Genomic DNA, 27,687 nt, shown 5'->3' on the forward strand with positions numbered 1-27,687 from the left:
TGTAGCAGGAACGCTACATTTATTTCACAAGATTTCTCAGTGCCATTTGCTTTAGTTGGAGAGATAGGACATGGATCTGAGCTGTGGGAGAGAACAAAGAAAAGGTCAGGAGGAAACCTCAGAGCCACTGAATATTCATGAAGTAAACCAAATGGAATGCATCCAAGAATAGCAAATAAAATAAGATCTAGGGAAAGGCTGACCCACTACTGGAAGTCTCTACTTATAGAATTTAGTAACAGGTGATTGAAAATACTTGAGATTCCAGTGGTCCAAATGAGAAAAGGTCAAAACAATGATAGGACTATTAGCCTGACATCTATGTAGGAAAAACATTGAAGACCATTAAAAAGGAAGCAATTAACTAGTAATGACATTAAATCTAAATCAACACAGTTTATGAAATTTAGGTCATGCCTAACTAATTCACTGGAATTCTTCAAGGACATAACCTAACTGGCAGATGCAATCCATGTTCATTGTCTTCACTTAGAAAAATCATCCCCTTCCCTCCTGTTCCCTGGAGGTGCTGACCCTTTTTGGGATGCAGTTGCACGACTGCTGGTCACAGTCTCAGCATAAGAGGTCAGCCGTTTAGGACTAAGATGAGAAGAAATTTTTTCACTCAAGGATGAATCCTCTACTCAAGAGGGCCATGAATGCTCAGTTGTTAAGTATATTCAAGATAGGGAGTGGCAGATTTTTGGATACAGGGATTTGGGGTTAGTGTGGGAAGGTGTAGCTAAGAAACAATATCAGCTGGGGTCTTACTGAATGATAGAGCAGACTCATAGGCTAAATGGTCTATTCCTGCTCCTTTATTTTCTAAATGACCATTCCTTTGTAAAGTTGGACATTTCGAATTGGCAAACTTTCCCATCATTGGTACAGCAAAGCTGATGCTTTGATGTGTCAGGGGTCATTGGATAAGAATTGAGAAAGGGAACATATGCTGATGTTGTTGTTTTTCTTTCTTTGACCAGAGTTGTCACGTGCACTAAATATGAGTGACCTCAGCAGGGATTGGGTAGTGAGCCTGAAATTTGCTGGTCTGTAAAGCTCAGTTTCACCCATCAATTCATTAGGAGATCTAAGATTGCTTCTTTACCAGTAATGGGTTGCCTTAGGATTGTAGTTTACCCTCTTGAATGAGAATTTGAATATATATTGATGATTTGTTTTTCTTCCTTGTAGTGGTTGAACCAAAGTCACAATGCCTGTGTGAACTATGCAAACAGAAACGCAACGAAGGTGAGGTGGGTTTGATATGCAATCTGCTCCATTGTTTCCAACAGAAATCTGTGTATGGGGAGGATCTTGTGGCACCTTATATATGTTTGGTGGAGAGTCAATTTTCTCTGGCTGGAGAAAACTAAGGGTCATGATCTCAGGATAAGGGATTGACCATTTAAAACGGATATGAAAAATTTCTTTACTCAAAAGGGTTGCGAATGCTTCAAATTTTCTACCCTAGAGAACAATCGCTGGGTATATTTAAGCATGAAATCAATCGACTTTTGGGCACTAAGGGAATCAAGGGGATAATGCAGGAAAGTGGAGTTCATGTAAAAGATCAGCCATGATCAATGAAGCCCAGCTTGAGTTCTGCCAGGCCACTCAGCTCCAGTTCTCATTACATCCTTGGTTCAAACATGGATAAAAGAGCTGAACTGAAGTGACGTGAGAGTGTCTGCCCTTGACATCAAAGCCACATTTGACCAAGTGTGGCATCAAGGAGCCCCAGCAAAACTGGAGTCAATGGGAATCAGGGGTGGAGGGAGGTGTGTGGGTGGGATGTGGGGTGGGTGCTGGGGTGGGGGGTGGGGTGGGAGTTGAGGGGTGGGGTGAAACAAAAACAGAAAATGCTGGGAAGACTCAACAGGCCTAGCTGCATCTGTGGAGAAACAGAGTTAATGTTTTGAGTCCATATGAACCTTCTTCAGAGATGGTTGTGGTTGTTGGAGGTCAGTCATCTCAGCTGCAGGACATCACTGCAGGAGTTCCTCAGGGTAGTGTCCTCTGCCCAACTATCTTCAGCTGTTTCATCAATGACCTTCCTTCCATCATAAGGTCAGAAGTGGGGATGTTCACTGATGAATCGCTGATGATTGCACAATGTTCAGCACCATTCACAACTCCTCAGATACTGAAGCAATCCATGTCAAAATGAAGCAAAGCCCTGGATATTATCCAGGTTTGGGCTGACAAGTGGCAAGTAACGTTCATGCCACACAATTGCCAGGCAATGACCATCTCCAACAAGAGAGAATCTAACCATCGCCCCTTGACGTTTAATGACATTACCATCACTGAATCCCCAACTATCAACATCCTGGGGGTTACCATCTACCAGAAACTGAACTGGACTAGCCATATAAATACTGTGGTTATAAGAGCAGGTCAGGGGCTAGGAATCCTGCGACGAGTAACTCAGCTTCTGACTCCCCAATGCCTGTCCACCATCTGCAAGGCACAAGTCAGGAGTGTGATGGAATACTCCTGACTTGTCTGGATGAGTGCAACTCCCACAACACTCAAGAAACTTGACACCCTCACTGCAGGAACTCACCAAGGCTCCTTAGACAGCACCATCCAAACCCACGACCACTACCATCTAGAAGGACAAGGGGACACCACCAGCTGGAAGTTCCCTTCCAAGCCACTCACCACCCTGACTTGGAAATATATCGGCCGTTACTTCACTGTCGCTAGATCAAAATCCTGGAACTCCCTTCCTCACAGCACTGTGGGTGTACCTACACCACATGGACTGCAGCGGTTCAAGAAGGCAGCTCACCGCCATCTTCTCAAGAGCAACAAGGGATAGGGCAATAAATGCTGGCCCAGCCAGTGAAGCCCACATGCCTTGAATAAATTTTTAAAAAAGGGAAAGACGAACTTCAGAGAGGTAACATTTTGAGGCCTTGGGAAAGTTCACGAAAATGGTGAATTTATGATTTTGGAAGAAGAATAAAGACGAAAGGTCATTATGCAGCTTGGCAGAAACCAGTCCTAAGAACACACTGATGGCAATAATGAGAAATAACAGAGAGAAAGGAAGAGTTGTGGCAGTGGTGAAGAAATAAGGTTTTGGAGAACAGTCTTTTTCTTGATAAAAGCCAAATACTGCAGACGCTGGAAATCTGAAATAAAAACAGAAAATACTGGAAAAACACAGCAGGTCTGACAGTAGCTGTGGAAAGAGAAACAGAGTTAACGCTTCCAGTCTGTATGACCCTTCTTCAGATTTCCAGCATCTACAGTATTTTGCTTTTATCATAATGTTTTTCTTGATCTCTGCCCAGGAGCATGGTCTCCCAGCTATAGAGCCAAGCTCAGGTTTTGAGTAGATTTGGGTTTTATTCCTTGAAAGGTTATGGGGAAATAAGATTTTATTGGGCACAAATGGGCAATACGAGCATCTTGAAGGCATTTTTGAGGGTGCTGTGAGCGTTCCTTTTGAAATTGGAGAATGTGCCAAGGATGTTGGTGAAAAAGAAGCAATAAGTGTAGAGCCACCAAGGCTAAGGTTGTTGCTGCTGACTGAATCTGAGAAGCACATGAAGTTACAATGGGGTAGGGACTGGACCTATGGCAACCCATTTTATGTGCATTAAACAGGAACAACATGACCCAATTTCAGAAACAAATATCCTGCGCCCCAGGGATGTCTAAGAAGCAACAGCCCTAAAATTGGGACGGATACTGAGGCCAATAACGAAAACGTCTGGCCAACCACCGGCACAGGCAGGGAGTCGACGCTCGGATCATTCTGGTTTGTGTGGCTCGGTTCCAATATGTATTGCATTTTCTGGTTGATTTATCAAGAGATCAGGGCTGTTGAGAAATAAGAGTAGCCTTTGTTTAATCGGTCCATTTCCACCTTTGAGTCAGAATGTTTATTAGTTGAGCACATTATCCAGGCTAGTACTAAGGGATTGCTGCACTGCAGAGGTGCTGTCTTTCAATGTTAAACTGAGGCTTTGTCTGCCTCCTCGGGTGGATTTAAAAAAAACCCATTGTACTACTTCGAGGAAGGAGAGTTATCCCTGATACCCCAGCCGATATTTATCCCTCAATTAACATCACAAAATCAGATTCTCCGGTCATTATCATATAGCTGTTTGTGGGAGTTTCTTACATCACAACAGTGACTACACTTCAAAACTACTTCATTGGCTGTAAAGTGCTTTGGGGTATTCAGTGGTCACGAAAGGTGCTAAATAAATGCAAGTTTTCCTTTTTGGTTGTAAAGCATTTTGGGATATTCCCAGGAACTGAAATATGTTGTATAAATGCATGCTCTTTCTTTCTAAGCAGTGCAATTCTATATACATTAATTAATGCACTGCTCCCTTTCCTCCCCAAAGCCCTGGAAAGAAAAACATCGAAAACATAGAAAATAGGAGCAGGAGTAGGTCATTCGGCCCTTCTAGCCTGCCCTACCATTCAATATGATCATGGCTGATCCTCTATCTCAACGCCATACTCTCGCTGTCTCCCCTTAACCCTTGATGCCTTTAGAATCCAGAAATCTATCTATTTCCTTCTTAAATACATTCAGTGACTTGGCCTCCACTGCCTTCCGTGTAGAGAATTCCACAGGTTTACCACCCTCTGAGTGAAGACGTTTCTCCTCATCTCAGTCCTAAATGGCCCATCCCGTATCGTACCCCATATCCTAGATACCCCCAGCCAAAGGAAACATCATCCCTGCATCCAGTCTGTCCATCCCTGTCAGAATTTTATATGGTTCAATGAAATCCCCTCTCATTCTTCTAAACTCCAGTGAATTCTCCAGTGAATCCTAGTAAGTCCAATCTCTCCTTATTTGACAATTCTGCCATCCCAGGAATCAGTCTGGTGAACCTTCGCTGCACTCCCTCTATGGTAAGTATATCCTTTTAGACAAAGAGACCAAAACTGCACACAATACTCCAGGTGTGGTCTCACCAAGGCCCTGCAGTGAGGCATCCTTGCTCCTGTACGCAAGTCCTTTCGCAATGAAGGCCAACATACCATTTACCTTCTTAACTGCTTGCTGCACCTACATGTTTGCTTTCAGTGATTGGTGTACAAGGACACCCAGGTATCTTTGTACATCAACATTTCCCTATCTATCACCATTTAAATAATACTCTGCCATTCTGTTTCTCCTACCAAAGTGGATAACTTCATACTTATCCACATTATACTGCATCTGCCATGTATTTGCCCACTCACTCAACCTGTCTAAATCACCTTGAAACCTTTTAACACCCTGCTCACTGCTCACATTCCCACTAAGTTTTGTGTCGTCAGCGAACTTGGAAATATTACATTTGGTTCCCTCATCCAAATCATTGATATATATTGTGAGTAGCTAGGGCCTAAGCACTGATCCCTGTGGTACCCCACTAGTCAGCCACTCTGAAAAAGACCCATTTATTCCAATTGTTTCCTGTCTGCTAACCAATTCTCAATCCATGCCAAAAAATTACCCCCAATCCCATGTGCTTCAATTTTACTTCAATTTTACATACTAACCTCTTATGTGGGACTTTATCAAAAGCTTTCTGAAAATCCAAATACACACATCCGCTGTTCTTCCTTATCTATCCTGCCAGTTACATCCTTAAAATACTCCCGTAGGTTTGTCAAACATGATTTCCCTGTCATAAATCCATGTTGACTTTGTCTAATCTAGTTGATATTTTCTAAGTGTCCTGTTATCACACCCTTTGTAATAGACTCTAGCATTTTCCCTACTACTGATGTTAGCTAACCGTTCTGTAATTTGCTTTCTCCCTCCCTCATCCGCCACAGTACTATTGCTAATTCAGTTTGCTCAGTCCATATGTGATTAAAGTCACCCATGATTATTGTAGCATCCTTGTTACATGCTTCTCTAATTTCCTGTTTAATGCCATTCTCGTAATTTTTCACTACTGTTTGGAGTCCTATAGAGAACTCCCACTGATGTTTTCTGCTCCTTGTTGCTGCTTAGTTCCACCCAGACTGATTCTACATCTAAATTTTCTGATCCACTATCCTCTCTCACTATCACACTGATTTCATGCTAAACTAACATCGTCATGCAATCTCCTTTTTAAAAACAAAAAACTGCGGATGCTGGAAATCCAAAACAAAAACAGAATTACCTGGAAAAACTCAGCAGGTCTGGCAGCATCGGCGGAGAAGAAAAGAGTTGACGTTTTGAGTCCTCATGACGCTTCAACAGAACTGAAGTTCTGTTCTGTGGAAGGGTCATGAGGACTCGAAACGTCAACTCTTTTCTTCTCCGCCGATGCTGCCAGACCTGCTGAGTTTTTCCAGGTAATTCTGTTTTTGCTCCTTCTCCTTTTTGCCTGTCCTTCCTAAATATCGAGTACCTTGGATGTTCAGTTCCCAGCCTTGGTCACCCTGCACCCGTAATCGCAATGATATTGTACTTTATATCCATTTGCGCTGTTAATTCATCTACCTTATTGCGAATGCTCCATGCATTTAGATACAATGCCTTTAGACTTGTATTTTTAACATTTTTACACTTTTGTTTGTACAATGGCCCTGTTTGCTGCTAGCCCTTGTTTCCTCTGTCTTTCAGTTTTGTTTTCTACTTTTCTGTCTTTCATTCCTATCTTTGTTTCCCTCTCTTATGTCTGCCTGCTCAGGTTCCCATCCCCCTGCCAGTCTAGTTTAAACCCTCTCCCACAGTACTAGCAAATACCCCTGTGAGTTCATTGGTCCCAGTCCTGCTGGGGTGTAACTTATCCAGCTTATACAGATCCCATCCTCCCCAGATTTGGTCCCAATGCCTCAGGAGTCTAAATCCCTCCCTCCTACACCATGTCTCCAGCCAAGCATTCATTTGGTCTTTTGTGGTATCCCTGATTTTACTAGCATGTGGCACTGGAAGTAATCCTGAGATTACTAACTCTGAGGTCCTGCTTTTTAATTTATTTCCTATATCCCTATATTCTGCTTTCAGGACCTCATCCCTCTTTTTACCTATGTTGTTGGTACTGATATGGACCATGACCTCTGGCTGTTCACCCTCCCGCTTCAGAATGTCCTGTAGCAGCTCCCTGACACCAGGGAGGCAACATATCATCCTGGTGTCATGTTTGCGATAGATTGCCCTATCACTATTGCTCTCCCACTCTTTTTTTCTTCCCCTGCAGCTGGACTTGGCTCTTGCTACATTCCCCTCAGAAGCCATCGCCCCCAGCAGTATCCAAACTGGAAAATCTGTTAGAGAGGGAGGTGGATCTAGGGTACTCCTGCACTACCTGCTTAGTGCTTTTACTCTGTCTGGTGGTCACCCATTCTCTTTCTGCCTGTGCACTCTTTACCTGCGGTGTGACCACCTCACTGTACGTGCTATCCATGAAGATCTCAACCTTGCGGATGCTCCGCAGCTCTAGCTCCAAAACACGGATTTCGAGTAGCTGCAGTCGGAGACACTCCTTTCACACACGAGCACCCTGGACACACACTGGAAGTGTCCCTGACATGCCATGTCGCAGAGGAGGTGCATTCCACGTGGCCGAGCTGTCCTGCCATGACTTACCCTTAAATTACTCCCTTTACTTTTACTTCCTCTAGTATAGGGAATATTAAGGACAGAAGAAGTACTCCTCGGGTCCTACTAACCAAGGCCGTTGCTCTTCTTACTGAGAAAAGGTAGAATCCCTCCTTCCCTCTTCAGCGAACTCCCTCTCTCACCAAACCCCAATATAAGAACTCTAATACAGGCCAAAGCAACACTCCAGCGCAGACAAAAGCAACACTATAGATGGCTTGCTTTTATGCTGTCTGAATTTAGCTTCTGCAGGCCTGTTTAAACCAGTTAACTAATTAACCAGCTGTAAGCAGTGCCTGTATAACTAATGTTTTAAAGCTGGACTAAAACTCATCTTCTCCCAACCAAAAGAGCAACTTTTAGTTAATTGCTTGATTAAAGAAAGATTAGGTTTTAGAAAGAAATTATCCCTTACAAGTCCCTCTCTCACCAAATTCCAACTTAAGAGCACTCAAATGCCGTACTCCAGTATTGTTGCCTTCCAAATCCTTGCCCAAATTTCCCATAACTCCAGGTTTGAATCCCTCTAATGAGGCTTATGTACCATCACAGTTCTGAAATCACTTCTAGCAAAGTCACAAATAACATCATATATGACTGTGACAGAGGTAAACTATTCCTTCTCACCCTTCTTAACCTGCCTGTGGCCTTTGACATTATTGACCATACCATCATCTGCCAACACCTTACCACCGTCATCCAGCTAGGGGGGGACTGCTCTCACCTGTTTCAATTCTTATTTATCCACTGTAGCCAGCGTATAACTTACAGTGTCTTCTATTCTATTCTCACTCTTACAACATTACCTCTGGTGCCCCCAGATCCATCCTTAGACCATGCCCGTTTGCTTTCCAGCAGTGACATCATCTGAAAGCACAATGTTGTTTTTGCATGTACAGTGACAACACCCAGCTCTACCTTCCCACCACCTCTCTCGACGACTCCTGTTGCTAAATTGCTTATCTGTAGTGTATGAGCTGAAATTTCCTCCATTTAATTATTGGGAAGACTGAAGCCATTGTTTTCGGTCCCTGCTCTAAACATCATTCCTTAGTAACTGACTCCACCCCTCTCCCTGGCAACAGTATGAGACTAAACCAAACTGTTTGCAACCTTGGTGTCACATTTGATCCCGAGATGAGCTTCCAACCACATATTTGCAGCATCACTGAGACTGCCTATTTCACCTCTGTGAAGTGGCCCAACTCTGCTGAAACCATCATTCATGTCTTTGTTACCTCCAGACGACTATTCCAACCCATTCCTGGTTGGTCTACGACATTCTATCCTCCGTAAACTTGAGGTCAACCTAAACTCTTCTGTCCATGTCTTGACTCACACACGGTCCCGTTCACCTGTCATCCCTGTGCTCACTGACATATACTGGCTCCCATTCAAGCTACAGTTTTGATTTTAAAATTCCATTCTTGATTTTCAAGGGCCTCACCCCTTTCTACCTCTGTAGCTCCAGCTCTGTGACCCTCCAAGATAAAAATAGTCATTTGGTAGTACAGAATTTGAGTATTGCTGAAAAAGGAGACATACTATTGAAGCTTTTTGCCTTACACTCATCAGGACAGCTATGCAAGATAAACCAATGGTAAAGGCAACAACAATTTATATTGCATGAGAAGACATTGCTGATTGCTTGGCAAGTGGACTCTGTTCAGCATCATGGAGAATGCAGCAGAGAACAATGAACTATTAACTACCAAGCTTTTGTTTCAAATTCAAACCAGGCAGTGATTGGTCAAGTCATTGCCATGGGGAATGAACCTGGGAATGGCTGTGTCCCAAGCTTCTGTTTAGTTGGAAAAGGTGTAATGCGTGGAATTGCTGGATGTGGCTTCTAGCATGTATAAGTGAGCCACAATGTGATTGGTATTCCCTTTACTGTTAGTTTATCTTGCATAGCTGTCCTGATTAGCGCAAGGTGAAAAGCTTTGATAGTACCACCTCCAAAACATCTGTGCTGTTCTAATTCTGGGATCTCGAGCATCCTTGATTTTAATCATTGAAGGCTAAACCTTCAGCTGCATAGGCCCTAAGCCTGGAATTCTCCCCCTACACTTCTCTGTACCTCATTTTCCTCCTTGAAGCCACTTCTTTAAAACTACCTTTTTGACCAAGATTTTGGTCATCTGACCTAATTGGTCCTTACGTGGCTCGTTACCATAATTCACTTTCTGATGCTGCTGTGTAGTGTTTTGCGACATTTTATTACGTTAAAGGCGCTGTATAAATATAAGTTGTTGTTGCAGTTTAGAGTCAGCTGCTGTATTTTTAACTTTTTAAAATAATTGCTGTCTCTCCTCTTTCCAACCTCAACAGCCAACTCCACTATCTAAGTTCATCTTGGGTTACCTTGGAGCAGTCACCAGCGCAGTCTCAATAGCAGTAAGTAATCTCTGTACATTCATTGTAATCTTCTCAGGCTTCTGCAGGTATGGGACGTGACAGTTATAAGCAAACCGCTTTAGTTTGGTTGCAGGTCACACAGTATGACTGAAAAAAAATCACTAACATTGCAACAACATGGGGGGGTTTTGATAGAATAAATAAGGATGAGGGTCAGTAACCAGAGAACACCAGAAATTTATGATAACTGCAAGATAAGAGAATTTTTCTTGATGCGGTATGTTTTATGATCAGGAATGCTCTACCAAAGAGTCAACACATGCACAATCGGCTGAATGGCTTCCATCTGTGCTGTATGATGCTATGATAAGGCTATCCAACCAGCAAGAATTGGTTTAGTAATGCAGTTGAATAGTAATAGCAACACTGACCAAAGTCGTATTGATAACATTGAGGCACAATATATTGGCCGGAATTTCCCAGCTTCCTGCACCCCCCCACCCGGCCCCCGTCTCCACCGCCCCCCCAACGGCAGATTTGCCGTTGGCGGGGTCAGTGAGCCATTGAAATCTCCGTTCACATGAAGGCTGGAAAAGACTGGCCATTGCGGTGAAGATTGACCAGATGCTGTTGGAAACAAGGGTTTAGCTTTACTTCCAGTCTGAGTGAAATTGTAAGCTGAATTCAGAAGCCAAGCATCTTGAGAATTACTCAGAAGCAGGAGGCCATATAGCCCCTCAGCCTGCTTGGCCACCCAGTTAGATCAGGGCTGATCTGTACCTCAACTCTGTTTATGCATTCTTTGTCCCATGTACCTTAACAACTAAGATAATAAGAATCGATGAATATCATTCTTGAAAATGTCATAGACCGCCAGAGTCCACAGCATTTTGGGGGAGCATCCCAATTCTCCACTAGGCTTTGTGTGAAAAAATGCTTCCTAATTTTAATTCTGAATGCTCTAGCTCTAATTTTAAGATTGCATCCCCTTGGTTTGGACTCCCTCACCAAGCCTCTCGAAATCTACCACCATACTTACTCAAATATCAAAAAAACGTAATGTAAGGCAGCCCTGCTGTCATCATACCCCATAGTGCAGTCTTTGAATCATCACCACATCCCTCACTGTGAGTTCCCAGGCTGATGGTATCCTGAGGATGGGCAAGAAGGCAAAACAAATAGTCCTTCACTATCTTTGCAGAACCTGAAGCTGCAAATAGTGAGAAGAATGGGCAAAAGAAGTCTGGACAACCTTGGATCACAAGTACCACAGCTCCAGAGTAAGATCTGAGGAAACCCAAGCTGTTTGTGATGGGGAGTTACGTGACTGCATATAATAGTGTCAACCATGGTTCAGTGGATAGCACTCCTGTCTCTGAGTTGTTAGTTGTGGGTTCAAGCCTTACTCCAGAAACTGAAGCCCATAATCAACAAGCCCTTAATGGCAAGTGACATCCATGCCAGTGTCAGGTAATGACCATCTCAAACAAGAGACAATCCAATTAATTGCCCCTTGATATTCAATGGCATTACCATTACTGAGTCCCCCACTATCAACATCCTGGGTGTTAATGATTGACCAGAAACTGAATTGGACTAGCCATATAAATACTGTGGCTACAAATGCAGGTCAGAGGCTAGGAATTAGAACCATAGAACCATAAAAAAGTCACAGCACAGAAGGAGGCCATTCGGCCCATCTTGTCCATGCCAGACCAAGGACACCCAGGTGCCCTTTCTAATCCCTTCATTCTGCACCCAGCACCCACCATCTACTACACTACACAGCGATGGAATACTCCCCCCTTGCCTGGATGAGTGCAGCTCCCATAACACTCAAGAAGCTTGACACCGTCCAGGACAAAGCAACTCGCTTGATGTAGTAAGGAGGAATTTGCAGGGTCAACAGGGCCGAGATTGCCATTGTCATTTCTGGTGCCTAGGTTGATGTCGGGTGGTCCGTACGGTTTCATTCTTTTTTTGCGATTTGTAGCAGTTTGTTATAACTGAGTGGCTTGCTAGGCTATTTCTGGAGTTACGTGGAGGGCGACAGATTTCCTTCCCTGAAGGGGGAACCAAATGGATTTTTACAACAATCGACAATGGTTCCATGTCATTATTACACTTTTGATTGAATTCAAATGCCACTATCTGCCATGGTGGGATTCGAACCTGGGTCCCCAGCGGAGTACCCTGAGTCTCTGGTTTACTGGTCCAGTGCCTCCTCCCTTCTCTTGCGGGAGAATCACGAACTAGGGGTCATGATTTATTTAGGACAGCGGTGAGGAGAATTCTTTTCTCTCAGAGGCTTGAGAGTCTTTGGAACTCTTGCTCAAAAGGCAGTGGAAGCTGAGTCTTTGAACATTTTAATGTCGGAGCTAGATAGATTCTTGATAAATAAGTGGGTGAAAAGTTATTGGAGTAGGCAGGAATGTGGGGTGGAGGTTACCATTAGATCAGCCATGATCTTATTGAATAGGGGAGCAGGCTCGAGGGGCTGAGTTGCCCACTCCTGCTCCTAATTTGTATGTTCATATGTATGTTCAAACTGGGCAGGCATTGCCTTGACCAATAAGCCGGGGAACCACTGTTCCTAAGATTTTGTTTAGTTGAAAAAGGCACAATGTGTGCACATGTTCCTTATGCCTGCAAGGACAGGGAGGGCCCTGTGTGTGAATGTATGTGGCTTCTCTTAGGTGAGCCGCTCTGCGACCTATCCTGATAAGTGCAAGATGAAAAGCTTGGGGGGGGTGGTGGGGGGGGTGGTGGTGGTTGGTGTTGTGCGGGAGCGGGTACGAGTGGGCGGGTTCCTGATCGGCGCCCCCGGTGGGGTGCGCGCCACCATTTTATGTGGGCGGGCCAGCGTGCACTCCCATTGCGGGCAGGGGAGATCCCCTGAGCAGGTCAGTGCCCTCTTTCACATGTGTATGCAGAAGAGCCCACACAAAGTGCTGCCTCAGGGAGATGGGTTGAAGTTTTAACAATTTACTAAAGGTAAGAAATTTTCCTGATACGTCCCCTCATGTGACACTGTCCACTACTTTTATTTAAAAATTTTCCGAAGATTTTAAATCCCTCCTGAAACCTCATCCCGCCCGTGGTTTGTCAGGAGGCCAGCTGGGCTCTTCACCTGCCCGCCAACCTTAAGGTTGGACGGGCAGGTCCATTAATCATTTTAATTACTTTTTTAATGGCCTTAATAGGCCGTTGACAGGTCAGCTGCGCGCCCGCCGTACTGAAAATCTAAATGACGCTTGGTGACGTTGGAACACACGCCCGATGTCACCCCACATCATTTTATGCATCAGCAAGCGGGCTCCACACCCGCTCGCCCACCGGAAAATGCTGCCCCACGCCTCTTTTTTTCAGAAATAACATTTAAATAAACAAAGTGTCAAATAAAAACACAAAATGCTGGAAACACTTTGCATCCGTGAAGCAAGAAACAGAGTTAACAGGCTGGGGTGGTGATGGTGCAGAAGTACTCTTAACCTAACTACTTAACCTAAACCTCTTAACCTACAACACAGGGCTATTTGCATGCCACATATTGGAAGCAGCATACAATAGACAGAACTAAGCAATCCCACAACCAACAGATCAGATCTAAAACAAAAACAGAATTACCTGGATCAGATCTAAGCTCTGCTATCCTGTCACATCCAGTCGTGAATGATGGTGGACAATTAAACAACTAACTAGAGAGGAGGCTGCACAAGTATCCCCATTTTCAATGATGGGGGAGCCCAACACATCAGTGCAGAAGGTAATGCTGAAGCACTTGCTGCCACCTTCAGCCAGAAGTGCTGAGTGGATGATGCATTTGGCGTCCTCTTGAGGTCCCCAGTACCACAGATGTCAGCCTTCAGCCAATTTGATTCACTCCACATGATATCAAGAAATGGCTGAAGGCACTGAATACTGCAAAGGCTCTGGGCCCTGATAACATTCTGACAATAATACTGAAGACTTGTGCTCAAGAGCTAGCTGTGCAACTAGCCAAGCTGTTCCAGTACCAATGCAACACTGGCATCTACCTGGCTATGTGGAAAATTGCTCACAAAAATTGTCCACAAAAAGCAAGACAAATCTAACCCAGCCAATTACCATCCCATCCATCTACTCTCGATCAGCAGCAAAGTGATGGAAAATGTCGTCAACAGTGCGGTCAAGTGGCTCTTACTCAGCAATAACTTACTCAGTTTGGGTTCCACTAGGGACACTCAACTTCTGACCCTATTACAGCCTTAGTCCAAACATTGACAAAGAGCTGAACACAAGAGACAAGGTGAGAGTGACTGCCCTTGATATCAAGGCCACATTTGACCGAGTGTGGCAACAAGGAACCCTAGCAAAACTGTGAATCAGGGGAAAACTCTCCTCTGGTTGAATCATACCGAGCACAAAGGAAGATGGTTGTGGTTGTTGGAGGTCAATCATTTCAGTCCTGGGACATCACTGTAGGAGTTCCTTAGGGTAGTGTCCTAGGCCCAACCATCTCCTGTTTCAGTAATGAACTTGCTGCCATTATAAGGTCAGAAGTGGGGATGTTCACTGATGATTGCACAATGTTCAGCACCATTCGCGTCTCCTCAGATACTGAAGCAGTCCATGTCCAAATGCAGCAAGACCTGGACAGTATTCGGACTTGGGCTGATAAGTGGCAAGTAATATTCATGCCACACAAGGGCCAGGCAATAACCATCTCCAATAAGAGAAAATCTAACCATCTCCCCTTGACATTCAATGGCATTACCATTGCTGAATCCCTGACTATCAAAACCCTGGGGGGGTTACCATTGATCAGAAATGGAACTGGACCAACCATTTAAATACTGTGGCTACAAGAGCAAGTCTGACACTGCAAATTCTGCTGAGACTGATTCACTTCCTGACTCCCCAAAGCTTGTCCACCATCTACAAGGCACAAGTCAGGAGTGTAATGGAATACTGTCTACTTGCCTGGATGTGTGCAGCTCCAACAACACTCAAGAAGCTCGACACTATCCACTGCAAAGAAGCTCACTTGATTGGCACCTCATCCACCACAATAAACATTCATTCCCTCCAACATCGAGCCACAATGGCAGCAGTGTGTACCATCTACAAGATTCACTTCAGCAATTCACCTAGGCTCTTAGACAGCACCTTCCAAACATACGAACTAGGAGCAGGAGTAGGCCACTCAGCCTTTCAAGCCTGCTCCGCCATTCAGTAAGATCATGGCTGATCTGATTGTAACCTCCTGCCTATCCCCAATAACCTTTCACCCTCTTGTTAATCAAGAATCTATCTATCTTTGCTTTAAAAATACTCAAAAGATCCTGCTTACAGTGCCTTTTGAGGAAAAGAGTTCCAAAGACTCACGACGCGCTAAGAGAAAAAATTAAATGAGTGAACCATGACCCCTAGTTCTAGATTCTCCCACAAGAGGAAACATTCTCTCCACATCCACTCTGTCAAATCTCCTCAGGATCTTAAAGGTTTCGATCAATTCACCTGTTTCTCTCAAAACTCCAGTGGATACAAGCCTAACCTGTCCGTCCTTTCCTTTTAAGACAACCTGTCCGTTCCAGTTATTAGTCTTTAAACCTTCTCTGAGCTTCTAATGTATTTATATCTTTCCTTAAATGAGACCAGTATTGTACGCAGTACTCCAGACATTGTCTCATCAGAGCCCTGCACAACTGAAGCATAACCTCCCTACCTTAGTATTCAATTTCCCTCACAATAAGTGATAACATTCTATTTGCTGTCCTAATTACTTGCTATACTTGCATACTAGCCTTTTGTGATTCATGCACTGGGACACCCAGATCCCTCTGAATCTCAGAGCTCTGCATCTCTCACCATTTAGATAATATGCTTCTCTTTTATTCCTCCTTCCAAAATGGACAATTTCACATTTGCCCACATTTATACTCCATTTGCCAGGTCTTTGCTCACTCATTTAACCCGCAACCTCTAGCACGTAGAAGGACAAGGGCAGCAGATGCATGGGAACACCACCACCTGCAAGTTCCCCTCCAAGTCACACGCACCCACCATCCTGACTTGGAAATATATTGGAACTTCACTGTCACTGAGTGAAAATCCTGGAACTCCCTTCCTAACAACACTGTGGGTGTACCTACGCCACCTGAACTGCAGCAGTTCGAGAAGGCAGCTCACCACCACCTTCTCAAGGGCAATTAGGATGGCAATAAATGCTGGCCCAGCCAGCGATGCCCACATCCCATGAACAACTAAAAATAAACATACAGAATATGGCAGCTGATGCCTTAGAAAAGGGAGAGCAAAATACAGTGGATGCTGGAAATCTGGAACAAAAACAAAAATGCCTGGAAAAACTCAGCAGGCTTCACAGCATCTGTGGAGAGGAATACAGTTGAAGTTTTGAGTCCGTATGACTCATCGTCAGAACTAAGGAAATAGAGAAATGAGGTGAAATATAAGCTGGTAGAGCGGGGGGGACAGGTAGAGCTCGAAAGGGGGCCAGTGATAGCTGAATGCAAAGAAGAGATTGCCAAAGATGTCATAGACAAAAGCACAAAGGGGTGTTGACAGTGGTGATATTATCTAAGGAATGTGCTAATGGGGACATTAAGGGTAGCAAGCAGGACAAGCTACTGGCAGATGGCCCTAGTGGGAGTGGGGTGGGGGGAAGGGATCGAAATGGGCTAAAAGGTGGAGATAAAACAATAGATCGAAATAAATTTAAAAATAGGTGGGAAAAGGAAAATATATTTGTAAAAAAATTATAAATTATTGGAAAAAGGGGGATCGGAAAGGGGGTGGGGATAGACGAGAGAGTTCATGATCTGAAATTGTTGAACTCAATATTAAGTTCGGAAGGCTGTAAAGTGCCTAGTCAGAAGATGAGGTGCTGTTCCTCCAGTTTGTGTTGAGCTTCACTGGAACATTGCAGCAGGCCAAGAACGGACATGTGGGCATGAGAGCAGGGTGGTGTGTTGAAATGGCAAGCAACAGGGAGGTCTGGGTCATGCTTGCGGACAGACCGAAGGTGTTCTACAAAGCGGTCGCCCAGTCTGCGTTTGGTCTCTCCAATGTAGAGGAGACCGCATTGGGAGCAGCGAATGCAGTAGGCTAAATTGAGGGAAGTGCAAGTGAAATGCTGCTTCACTTGAAAGGAATGTTTGGGCCCTTGGACAGTGAGGAGGGGGGAAGTAAAGGGGCAGGTGTTGCACCTTCTGCGGTGCATGGGAAGGTGCCGTGGGAGGGGGTTGAGGTGTAGGGGGTGATGGAGGAGTGGACCAGGGTGTCCCGGAGGGAACGATCCCTGCGGAATGCCGCCGGGGTGGGGGTGAAGGGAAGATGTGTTTGGTGGTGGCATCATGCTGGAGTTGGCGGAAATGGTGGAGGATGATCCTTTGAATGCGGAGGCTGGTGGGGTGATAAGTGAGGACAAGGGGGACCCTATCATGGTTCTGGGAGGGAGAGGAAGGTGTGAGGGCAGATGCGCGGGAGATGGGCTGGACACGGTTGAGAGCCCTGTCAACCACCGTGGGTGGAAAACCTTGGTTAAGGAAGAAGAAAGACATGTCAGAGGAACTGTTTTTGAAAGTGGCATCATCAGAACAGATGCGACGGAGGCGAAGGAACTGAGAGAATGGGATGGAGTCCTTACAGGAAGTGGGGTGTGAGGGGCTGTATTCGAGGTACCTGTGGGAGTCGCTAGGCTTGTAATGAATATTGGTGGACCGTCTATCACCAGAAATTGAGACTGAGAGGTCAGGGCAGGGAAGGGAAGTATCAGTGATGAACCATGTGAAAATGACAGGGGTGGAAATTGGAAGCAAAATTAATAAATTTTTCCAGATCCAGACGAGAGCATGAACCCTCTACATTGGAGAGACCAAACGCAGACTGGGTGACCGCTTTGTGGAACACCTTCAGTCCGTTCGCAAGCATGACCCAGACCTCCCTGTTGCTTGCCATTTCAACACACCACCCTGCTCTCATGCCCACATGTCCGTCCTTGGCCTGCTGCAATGTTACAGTGAAGCTCAACGCAAACTGGAGGAACAGCACCTCATCTTCTGACTAGGCACTTTACAGCCTTCCGGACTGAATATTGATTTCAACAACTTCAGATCATGAACTCTCTCCTCCGTCTCCACCCCCTTTCCGATCCCCCCTTTTCCAATAATTTATAATTTTTTTACAAATATATTTTTCTTTTCCCACCTATTTTTAAATTTATTTCAATCTATTGTTTTATCTCCACCTTTTAGCTCATTTTGATCCCTTCCCCCCACCCCACTCCCACTAGGGTCATCTGCCAGTAGCTTGTCCTGTTTGCTACCCTTAATGTCCCCATTAGCACATTCCTTAGATAATATCACCACTGTCAACACCCCTTTGTCCTTTTGTCTATGACATCTTTGGCAATCTCTTCTTTACCTTCACCTATCACTGGCCCCCTATCGAGCTCTACCTGTCCCACCCCCCTCTACCAGCTTATATTTCACCTCATTTCTCTATTTCCTTAGTTCTGATGAAGAGTCATACGGACTCGAAACGTCAACTGTATTCCTCTCTGCAGATGCTGTCAGACCTGTTGAGTTTTTCCAGGTATTTTTGTTTTTGTCCTTAGAAGGGGGATGTGGTTTGCACACAGATTATTTCCGTTGTACCCTCCAAGGTTTCTTGCACTGACTGAGTTCTGCATGATCCTCTATCGTAAGACTGCCCTGAAAAATCGTAGGAAGGCAAGTGTGTATTTTTTGTCTGATCAGAATCGGAAATGGGTGTTCCAATTCTGAGTGGAAGCTTTGGGCCTTGGTGTCATAACAGAAGATTTCATTTGTACAGTTGCGGGTGTTGACACAACACTCAGCAATATCACAATGACGAAACCTAAATTGCACTTATTGTTCAAGTCTGCAACAGCATACTGTCTAAACTGTCTTCTCTCTCCCCTGTTGAATTTAGAGAAAGTTTACAACAAAATGAGTGCTTATAATAACCACAGTGCAATTGCACAGAATTTACAGACTCTCCATGGTACAGTCGAGTCAGTCCCATTTCCCCCACTTGATCCCCAGTTCCCTCTAGCGCCCATCCTTTAGAAATCATCAATTGTCTCCACTTCCAACACCCATGTAGGCAGCAAGTTTCAGGTCATTACCACTCACTATGTAAAAAAAGCTCTTCCTCACATTCCCCTTGAATCTCTTGCCTAGTGCCTTAAATCTGTGTCTCCCTAGTCCTTGTTCCATCAGCTAATGGGAACAGCTTTTCTTTGTCTACCTTATCTAAACTTGTCATAATCCTATACCTCTATCCCTAAATCTTCTTTGCTCCAAGGAAAACAACCCCATCTTCTCCAACCTTAGCTTGTAGCTAAAGTCCCCCATTCCTGAAACTGCTCTGGCAAATCTCCCCTGCACCCTCTCAGAGACCCTTCCCATAATGTGGTGACCAGAACTGGATGTAATACTCTAGTTATGGTCTAACTAGAGTTTTATAAAAGTTCGGCATAACTTCCCTAGCTTTGTGCACAATTTAGGAAACCCAATATGCTTTTTTAAACTTCTCTCTCAATATGTACTGCCACCTTCAAAGATCTATGCACAGAGGTCCCTCTATCCCTGCACGCTCTTTAGAACTGTGACATTAAGGTTATATTTCCTCTCCCTATCCCTTCTGCCAAAATGTTTGACCTTACAGTCCTCTATGTTAAATTCCATCTGCCACTTGTCTGCCTATTCCCCTGACCTATCTAACCTGTTGTAGTTGGTGGTATCATCCTCACTGTTGGCCATACTTCCGAGTTTGGCAATGTCATTGACTGTTAAAGGGAGATGGTTAGATTCTTTCTTGTTGCGCGAAACTTCCAGATGTCGATGTTCAGAGAGACTTGTGTACTCACAGATTGGCATGTAGGTAGGTAAGCAAGCAGTTAGGAAGTGATAGAACATGTTGGCCTTTATTGCAAGGGGATTGGAGTACAAAAAATAGGGAAACCTTATTACAATTGTTTAGGTGAGACCACACCTCTGGAATCAGGATTTTGCCCTCGTCGGGCAGACCCGGCAGGGGTGGGCGGGAGTGGTCAGGAAGCCGATAAAAGTAAAGAATTTTAAGGTGTTAAAAAACATCTCCCCTCATGTGACTCTGTAACAGAAAATATCATTTGTACAGTTGCTGGTGTTGACACAACACTCAGCAATATCACAGTGACGAAACCCAACTCTTTTCTTCTCCGCCGATGCTGCCAGACCTGCTGAGTTTTTCCAGGTAATTCTGTTTTTGTTCCAAATTGTACTTATTGTTCAGGTCTGCAACAGCATACTGTCTAAACTGTCTTCTCTCTCCCCTGTTGAATTTAGGGAAAATTTGCAACAAAATGAGTGCTTACAATAACCACAGTGCAAATTGCACAGAATTTACAGACTCTCCGTGGTACAGTCGAGTCAGTCCCATTCCCCCACTTAATCCCCATCTCCCTCTAGTGCCCGTCCTTCAGAAATCGTCAATTGTTTCCACTTCCAACACCCATGTAGGCAGCAGTGACTCTGTCACATGAGCAGGGACTTGTTAGAAATTAGTATTAATTTTTTTTTAATGATGGATCAAAACCTCATCGCGCCCGTGGATGAGGTTTCAAAAAAAATTCAAATGCTGCTTGGCCTTTTCGCCTGCCCGTCAATTGCAAGGCTGGACGGGCAGCAAAAAATTTAACTCATTTACATTGCTAATGGCCTTAATAGGCCTGTTAATTGTTGGTGGGCGCGCTGCTGACTCCGGAGTGAGGCTGCCGACCGAAATATCGCACGTCATTTTACGCTCGTTCGGGTTGGGCACACTGAGCTAAAAAGTCTAGCCATAGAATAATTACAGCACAGAAGAAGGCCATTCAGCCCATCATTTCCATGCCAGCTCTCTGTAAGAGCACTGTCTGCATTATTGTGCACTGTTTTGTCCTCCTTGGCTAAGGAAGGATATAATTGCATTGGAGGCGTTACAGATAGAAAGTTCACCAAATTGGTCCTTGGATGTGAAGGATGAAATGATGTTAGGATGAGTTAATCAGATCTGTAGTCTCATGCATTTAGAAGAAGGAGAGGTGATCTCATTGAAACATACAACATTCTGAACATAGAAATATGAGCAGAAGTAGGCCATTCAGCCCCTCGAGCCTGCTCTGCCATTCAATAAGATCATGGCTGATCTGTCTGTGTTTCGAGTTCCACATTCCCATCTACCCCCAATAACCTTTGATCCCGTTGCCTAACAAGAATCTATCCACCTCTACCTTAAAAATATTCAATGACCACCTTCTGAGGCACAGAATTGCAAAGTTGCACAACCCTCTGAGAGAAAAAAATTCTCATCTCTGTCCTATAAGGGCAACGCCTAATTTTAAAATAGTGTCCCCTAGTTCTGAACTCACCCACAAGAGGAAACATCCTTTCCACATCCACCTTGTCGAGATAGTTCAGGATCTTATATACTTCAATCAAGTCACCCCATTCTCTTCTAAACTCTAATGGAAACAAGCCCAGTCAGTCCAACCTTTCCTCATAAGACAACCCACTCATTCCAGGTATCAATCTGGTAAACCTTCTTTGAACTGCCTCCAATGCTTTTGCATCTTTTCTTAAATAAGGGGAATGACAGGGTAACCACTGAAAAGTTGTTTCCCCTTGCTATCCTCTTGGAATCTAGAACCAAGGGTCACAGTTTCAGGATATGGAGTCGATAAATGGTGAGAACATTGGCGTGGCAAGCAATGACCATCTGCAACAATAGAGAATCTAGCCATCTCCCCAAAATGCTCAACATTGCCAGTGCTGAATACTCCACCCTCCACATCCTGGGGGTTACCATTGACAGAGCCATAACTGGATGAGCCATACAAATACTATGGCTACAAGAGTAGGTCAGAGGATGGGCATTCTGTGGCGAGTAATTCAGCTCCTGCATTCCCAAAGCCTGATGTGTGATGGAATACTTTCCACTGGCCTGGTTGCAAGACCGTGAGACCATCCAGAACAAAGTAGGTTGATTGGCATCTCATCAACCATCGTAAACACTCACTCCCTCCACCAATGATGCACAGTGTATATGATGTACAAGATGGACTACTGCAACTCACCAAACTTCCCTTGACAGCATCTCCCAAATCCACGGACTGTACCACCTAGCAGAACATGATACATGGGAATAAAAACAGAAAATGCTGGAAAACTCAGCAAGTCTGGCAGCATCTGTGGAGAGAGAAACAGAGTTAAAATTTTGAGTCCGCATGACTCTTCTTCAGAGCTCTGAGTAAGTGCCGTTTGAAAGCACTGTCGATGACCCCTGAAAATGTGGATCACTCAACATCTTTAGGATAGGTGAACAATGTATGGGTGGGACACTTCAAAACATACCCAAGTAACACTTGAGGGTTGTGACTTTCTCTCATGAGTATCACCCTCGAAATGCAATAAAAAGCTTTTCTATATTTTTCCTGCATTTTGGGGATATGTCTAGGGGCAATAAACATGGGTAGAAATGGGGGTAGGGAGTGCGGCAAAATCCCCAATACCTGATCTTTGCCGCAAAAGCTTTTCTGCCACATTTACCTGTCACCCACTGTGCTCTCTGACCTCAATTAGCTCCCGGCCCATCAATGCTGGGAGCCAGTTTAGAGTATGAGGTTGTTTTCATATTCTCATCTTGTGTTCAAATCCCTCCAAAATCTCTGTGCGTCTCTCCTTCTGCCATCTTGTGCATCCTTGATTTTAATCCCTTCACTACTGACAGTTGTGCCTTCAGCTGCCTAGGCATTCGCTCTCTAAACTTCTCTGTCTCTCTTTTCTTGTTTAAGATGTTCCACAAAACATACTGCTTTGCCTCCTGTTTTCAGTGGACATTCCTTTCAAGTGTTTAAAGGATTTGATAAGGTAAATATGGAGAAACTATTTCCCCTGGTGAAGGAACTCAGAATAAATGGGTATGACTTTAAAGTTAGATCGAGGCCATTCAGGAGTGAATTCTGGGCCTGAGTTTTTTTGGATGGCAGGATCTCCCTTCTCGCCATCTGCAGAGTTCCCCACCGACTCCAATTGCTCTGCAGCCATTTCACCCTCAAATGAGCATTAAGTGGCTGCAGGTTGGACTTCTGCCCCTCAGTCAGGAGGAAGTCCCACCTTGGAGAGCTGCCAGCCAACCTGATTGGCCGGCAACTCTCCAGTCCCTTAAGCGACAAGAGCTGCAGTGGACTGAAGAGGAAGTGCACCAACGTTCCTGAGCTGAAGTCCCAGAACCGGAGGACAAGGTAAGTTTAAGGGGTCCCAGGATAGGGAGGGGTAGGGAAGGCCTGGAGTTGGGAGGGTGGGGGTTGCTATGGGGGCGACCGGTGTGTTGAGGGAAAGGCCATGGAGAGTGGGGGGGAGCGGGGCGGGGGTGACCTCTGGACCTTAACTGGGGTGGGAGGTGTTCCCATAGTCAGAAGGGGGCTCGGGAGTGTAAAATTCTGGCTCTGCAAGCACTTCTTCACACAAAAGGTAGTGAAAATCTAGAAGTTTCCTCCCAAAAAGTTGCTGTTGCTGGGGCTCAATTGGAACTTTCAAGAGATAAAAACAAAAAACTGCGGATGCTGGAAATCCAAAATAAAATAACAATTACCTGGTAAAACTCAGCAGGTCTGGCAGCATCGGCGGAGACATCAACTCTTTTCTTCTCCGCTGATGCTGCCAGACCTGCTGAGTTTTTCCAGGTAATTCTGTTTTTACTTGCAAGAGATTGATTGATAGTTGTTAAGGAACAAACAAGTGCTATGGAACAAAGGGGAGTTAAGATACAGATCAGCCATGATCTAAGTGAATGGTGGAAGGGTCGAATAGCCTACTCCTATTCCTAAATTTCTAAAGGAAGGCCACCATGTTTCAGAGGCCAGATTATACCCTTGATGGGCATTCTGTCATCAGACCATTAAAGCCGGTGGTAAAATTGGCTTTCTGACATTTGTCAGAAGGGATAGGAGCTGGGTACATTTCATTGAACTTTTGGTCAATACTTTATTCGGGAAGTATTGCTAGAAGAAATACAATAAAAGGTAGGTGTGGATTTGTGTGACATTGAAATTGGGGCTCACAGCCTGTCACAGGCTGACAGAAATTCAATCTGATACACAACGGGGAACCCCTTACTCCAGCTGGATGCTCTAAAACCCACTCTGTGTTTGGTGATTGGTGTGCCACACTCAATAAGAAGATTGTTTTGTCAGTTTTGATTGCTATTGTACTGGTACATGGTAGTTCTTCAAATGGCTATAGTTTATTTCTCAGCTTGTTTCTACACCAATTTAAAACTGTCATAAAACATGATTTATTCCTTTCCCACATATAAACTATTGCTCCTGCTATTTTAACATTGTTTGTTCTTGCAGCACTGACAAGTTATGTTGGCCATGGCTTGATGCAGCCCTGTATCATGGTCATGGCCTGATGTCCTGGCTGTGCCTTGCTGTTCTGGCCGTGGGTCAGTGTGTTGGCCATGCCTTGGGGTCTCAGCCATGCTTCATTGTGCCTTTGCAGAATCTCACATTGTATACCTGAAGCTGCAAGCAGCCTAAAGCATGTGGTGAAATAAGTCTGGGTAACATGGGGCTATAACTACCATAGCTCCACACCAAGAACTGAGGAAATCCAAGTCATCCATGATGGGAAGTCACTTGTATAATCGTGTTTACTGTGGCTCAGTGGGTAGCACTCTCGTGTTTGAGTTAGTAGGCTGTGGGTTGAAGCCCCACTGCAGAGGCTTGAGCACAAAATGCAGGCTGACGCTCCATTTCTGTACCGTGGAAATGCTGCAGTGTCAGAGCTGTCATCTTTCATATGAGATGGTAAACCAAGGCCCCCTCTGCCCTCTTGGGTGAACATAAAAGATACCTTTGCACTATTCTGAAGCAGAGTTCCCACCCCACCCACCTGGTATCCAGTCCAATATTTATCCCCGAGCCAAACTCATTACATCAGCATTTGACGAAGTATGGCATCAAGGAGACTGGAATCTTCTCCCCACCCCACTGCAGGAGGCTGGGAGGCCTGAGAATTTTGCAAGTTGGTATCGGGACTGACATCCGATGTCTCCTTGCCTCCACTGACATTAAGTTCTGGGTGGGAAAGCCCATTGTCAACCTCCTGCCCTGCCTCCACTTGAGTCTCTTAACTGGCCAATTAGCAACCACTAAGGGCCTCTTCCCACCTCCGCTACAATTTTTCCAGCTCCACTCGGACCTGCAGACATGTGGCCTGCACGACTGGTAAAACTGCAGACTGCATGTCAGCTGAAACAAAAACAAAAATACCTGGAAAAACTCAGCAGCTCTGGCAGCATCTGTGGAGAGGAGCACAGTTAACGTTTCGAGTCCGCATGACTCTTCAACAGAACATGTATGGCTGAACATAATTCTGCTGATGCTGTTGGCCTCATGGCTACCCACTTATAAGCTGCTGGACCTGTTCTGAATTTACTCCATTCACTATAGTGGTGGTGTCACAGAATCTGGTGGAGGGTATCTCCAAAGGCATTTTGTTTCTACAAGGACTGTGATGTGGTCCCCCTACTACTAATCTCATAGGTGTATTTGCAACGATAACTTGGTAAAGGTGAGGTCAAGTAGGCTTCCCCTCATTTTGGTCCACTCACCACCTGCTGCTGGCCCAATTTGGCAACTATGTCTTTCAGGACCTGGCCACCCTGGTCAGTAGTGGTGCTACCAAGTGACTCCTGGTGATGAGCATTGAAGTCCCCAGCCAGAATGTATTTTGTGCCTTTGTTGCCCTCAGTGATTCCCCCAAGTGATGGCCGACATGAAGAGTACTAATTCATTAACTGAGGGAGGTTGGTAGGTGTAATCAATAAGACGTTTGCCTTATCCATATCTCACATGATGCCATGAGACCTTTTGGAGTTTGCGATCAATTTTGAGAACTCCCAGAGCCACTTCCTCCAGGACATACTCAACAGTGGTGGTGATGACTGAAAGATTGACTGAAAGGTATGATTCAGTGAGTATGTCAGGCTATTGTTTGACTAGTCTGTGGGACAGCTGTCCCAATTTTAGCACAAGTCTCCAGATGTCAGTGAGGAGGACTTTGCAGTGTTTACAGGGCGAACTGAGCCTTTGTGGTGTCCCAGGCCTATGCCAAGTGATTCATTCAGTTTTGCTCTTATCAGACTTTTTCACAGCAATTTTGCTACAGCTGAGTGAATTATTAGGCCATTTAGGAAAGCAGTTAAAAGGCAAGCTCATTTCTGTTGGTTTGGAGTCACATATAGGCCAGACTGGGTAAGCAGGGTGGATTTCCTATCCTGAAGGACTTTAGTGAACCAAATTGGTTCTAATGACAATCCAGTAATATCATGAATATTATTACTGATAGTAGCTTCTTATTCCAAATTCATTTTTGGAATTAATTGCATTTAAATTTGCAGCTACTGGAATTTGAGCTTCTGGGTGGAATTTTAACCATGGCGTGCCACTCACAACAGTAGATCAGGAAGGGGGCAGCACATCCACTCTCTTGCCTTTTGCTGATTCCCATGCAATTACAATTAAAATTTAAAGTGGCAGTGGGGGGAGATTTTCAATGGTGAAACCTGCCATCAGCTGACCATCCTGCAGCTACAGATGGCCTACAAAAGAGCAAATAGGGAGGCTATGCATCACGGCCAATACTCTCCTGCCGAACACCATTGCCATTAACATAAGACTTATTGAGAACACAAAGCTTGCTTTCTATTTTTCAGATTTAAATTTCACTTGTAAATATTTCATTGGTTTCACTTTGTTCATGTCTGCATCATTGTTATTTGTTTGAAACTAGCATAGTCAGAAAACTAAATGTACTGGCATGCCTCATAGATGGCACACATTGATGGGAGTTGGAGACATTTCCTTTACTGTAGAAGAAACAATGTTGTGTTCTTGTGTCCACCCTTTATTAAATGTTCACATCAGTGTCCATGAGATTCTTGTGTGCTGCTGACCTTACAATGAAGATAGGACATTATTACAAAAGGTTTTAATATAATGAGTATTCATTGCATGCAAATATCTTACTAGTAGGGACTTGCCTTGGGACGGTGTGAGACCCGACCTGCTACAAACATGTCACTGAGTTAATCTCTGAGTTTTAACCTGACATCGGGAAAGCGAAGTTTCAGCTCCCGCCTAATTAACGTCACCCTGCCTACCCTGCTGTGGCAGGCCCCATAAAATCCGCCCTCCCCGTGTCTCTGGATCATTAATCTGCACGTCTGGAATACTAGACTAGTAACATAAAAACTTTGGTACTAAATCCTCATCTCCACATTCTAGTAAATTTCTACTGTAAACCTCTCCAAGATCTTGGTATCCTTCCTAAAATGTCAAGCCCAGTACATGAGGGGTGTGACCATGGAAGGACACCCATTTTAAACTCAGTTTTTTGGGCATTGGAAACCTGTAGAGTTCTGTGAAGCTTGAAGTGACTTAGGGCTTGACGCAAGATACAAATAGTGACATTTTGGACAAGTTAGTATTAGTGTAGAAGAGAGGAAATGGAGGACAGAAGAGGATTTTGGAGAAATAGAGTCTGGGAGTGATAAAATGTTTGATGAATGAGGAAAGCTGACTTGCTCGGGTTAGATGAGAATGCGATGAAAGTGAAAGTCTTGCCTGAAGCTGCTCTTTTACAACTCAATAAATACAAGGGAGCTCACCAATCAATCTCTCTCATCTTTCTCCTCTTCCTTTCTTCTCT

At 44.6% G+C, this 27,687-nt stretch overlaps 1 protein-coding gene across 7 annotated transcripts in view; it reads left to right on the forward strand.

Moving 5' to 3' along the window:
* Positions 1-27,687, forward strand: part of LOC121283022 (sideroflexin-5-like) — a 301,687-nt gene that overhangs the window by 100,796 nt on the left and 173,204 nt on the right. For all 7 annotated transcript variants that reach the window (XR_005944169.1, XR_005944171.1, XR_005944172.1 and 4 more), the window contains 2 exons: positions 1,195-1,251; positions 9,896-9,961. Coding sequence is in view for 4 of the 7 variants with exons in the window: in XM_041196941.1 (XP_041052875.1) it covers positions 1,195-1,251; positions 9,896-9,961 (123 nt within the window). In the remaining 3 variants the exon portion in view is untranslated. The remainder of the gene's footprint in view (positions 1-1,194; positions 1,252-9,895; positions 9,962-27,687) is intronic.

Source organism: Carcharodon carcharias, chromosome 1 (genome assembly GCF_017639515.1).
Source record: "Carcharodon carcharias isolate sCarCar2 chromosome 1, sCarCar2.pri, whole genome shotgun sequence".
Lineage (NCBI taxonomy): Eukaryota > Metazoa > Chordata > Chondrichthyes > Lamniformes > Lamnidae > Carcharodon > Carcharodon carcharias.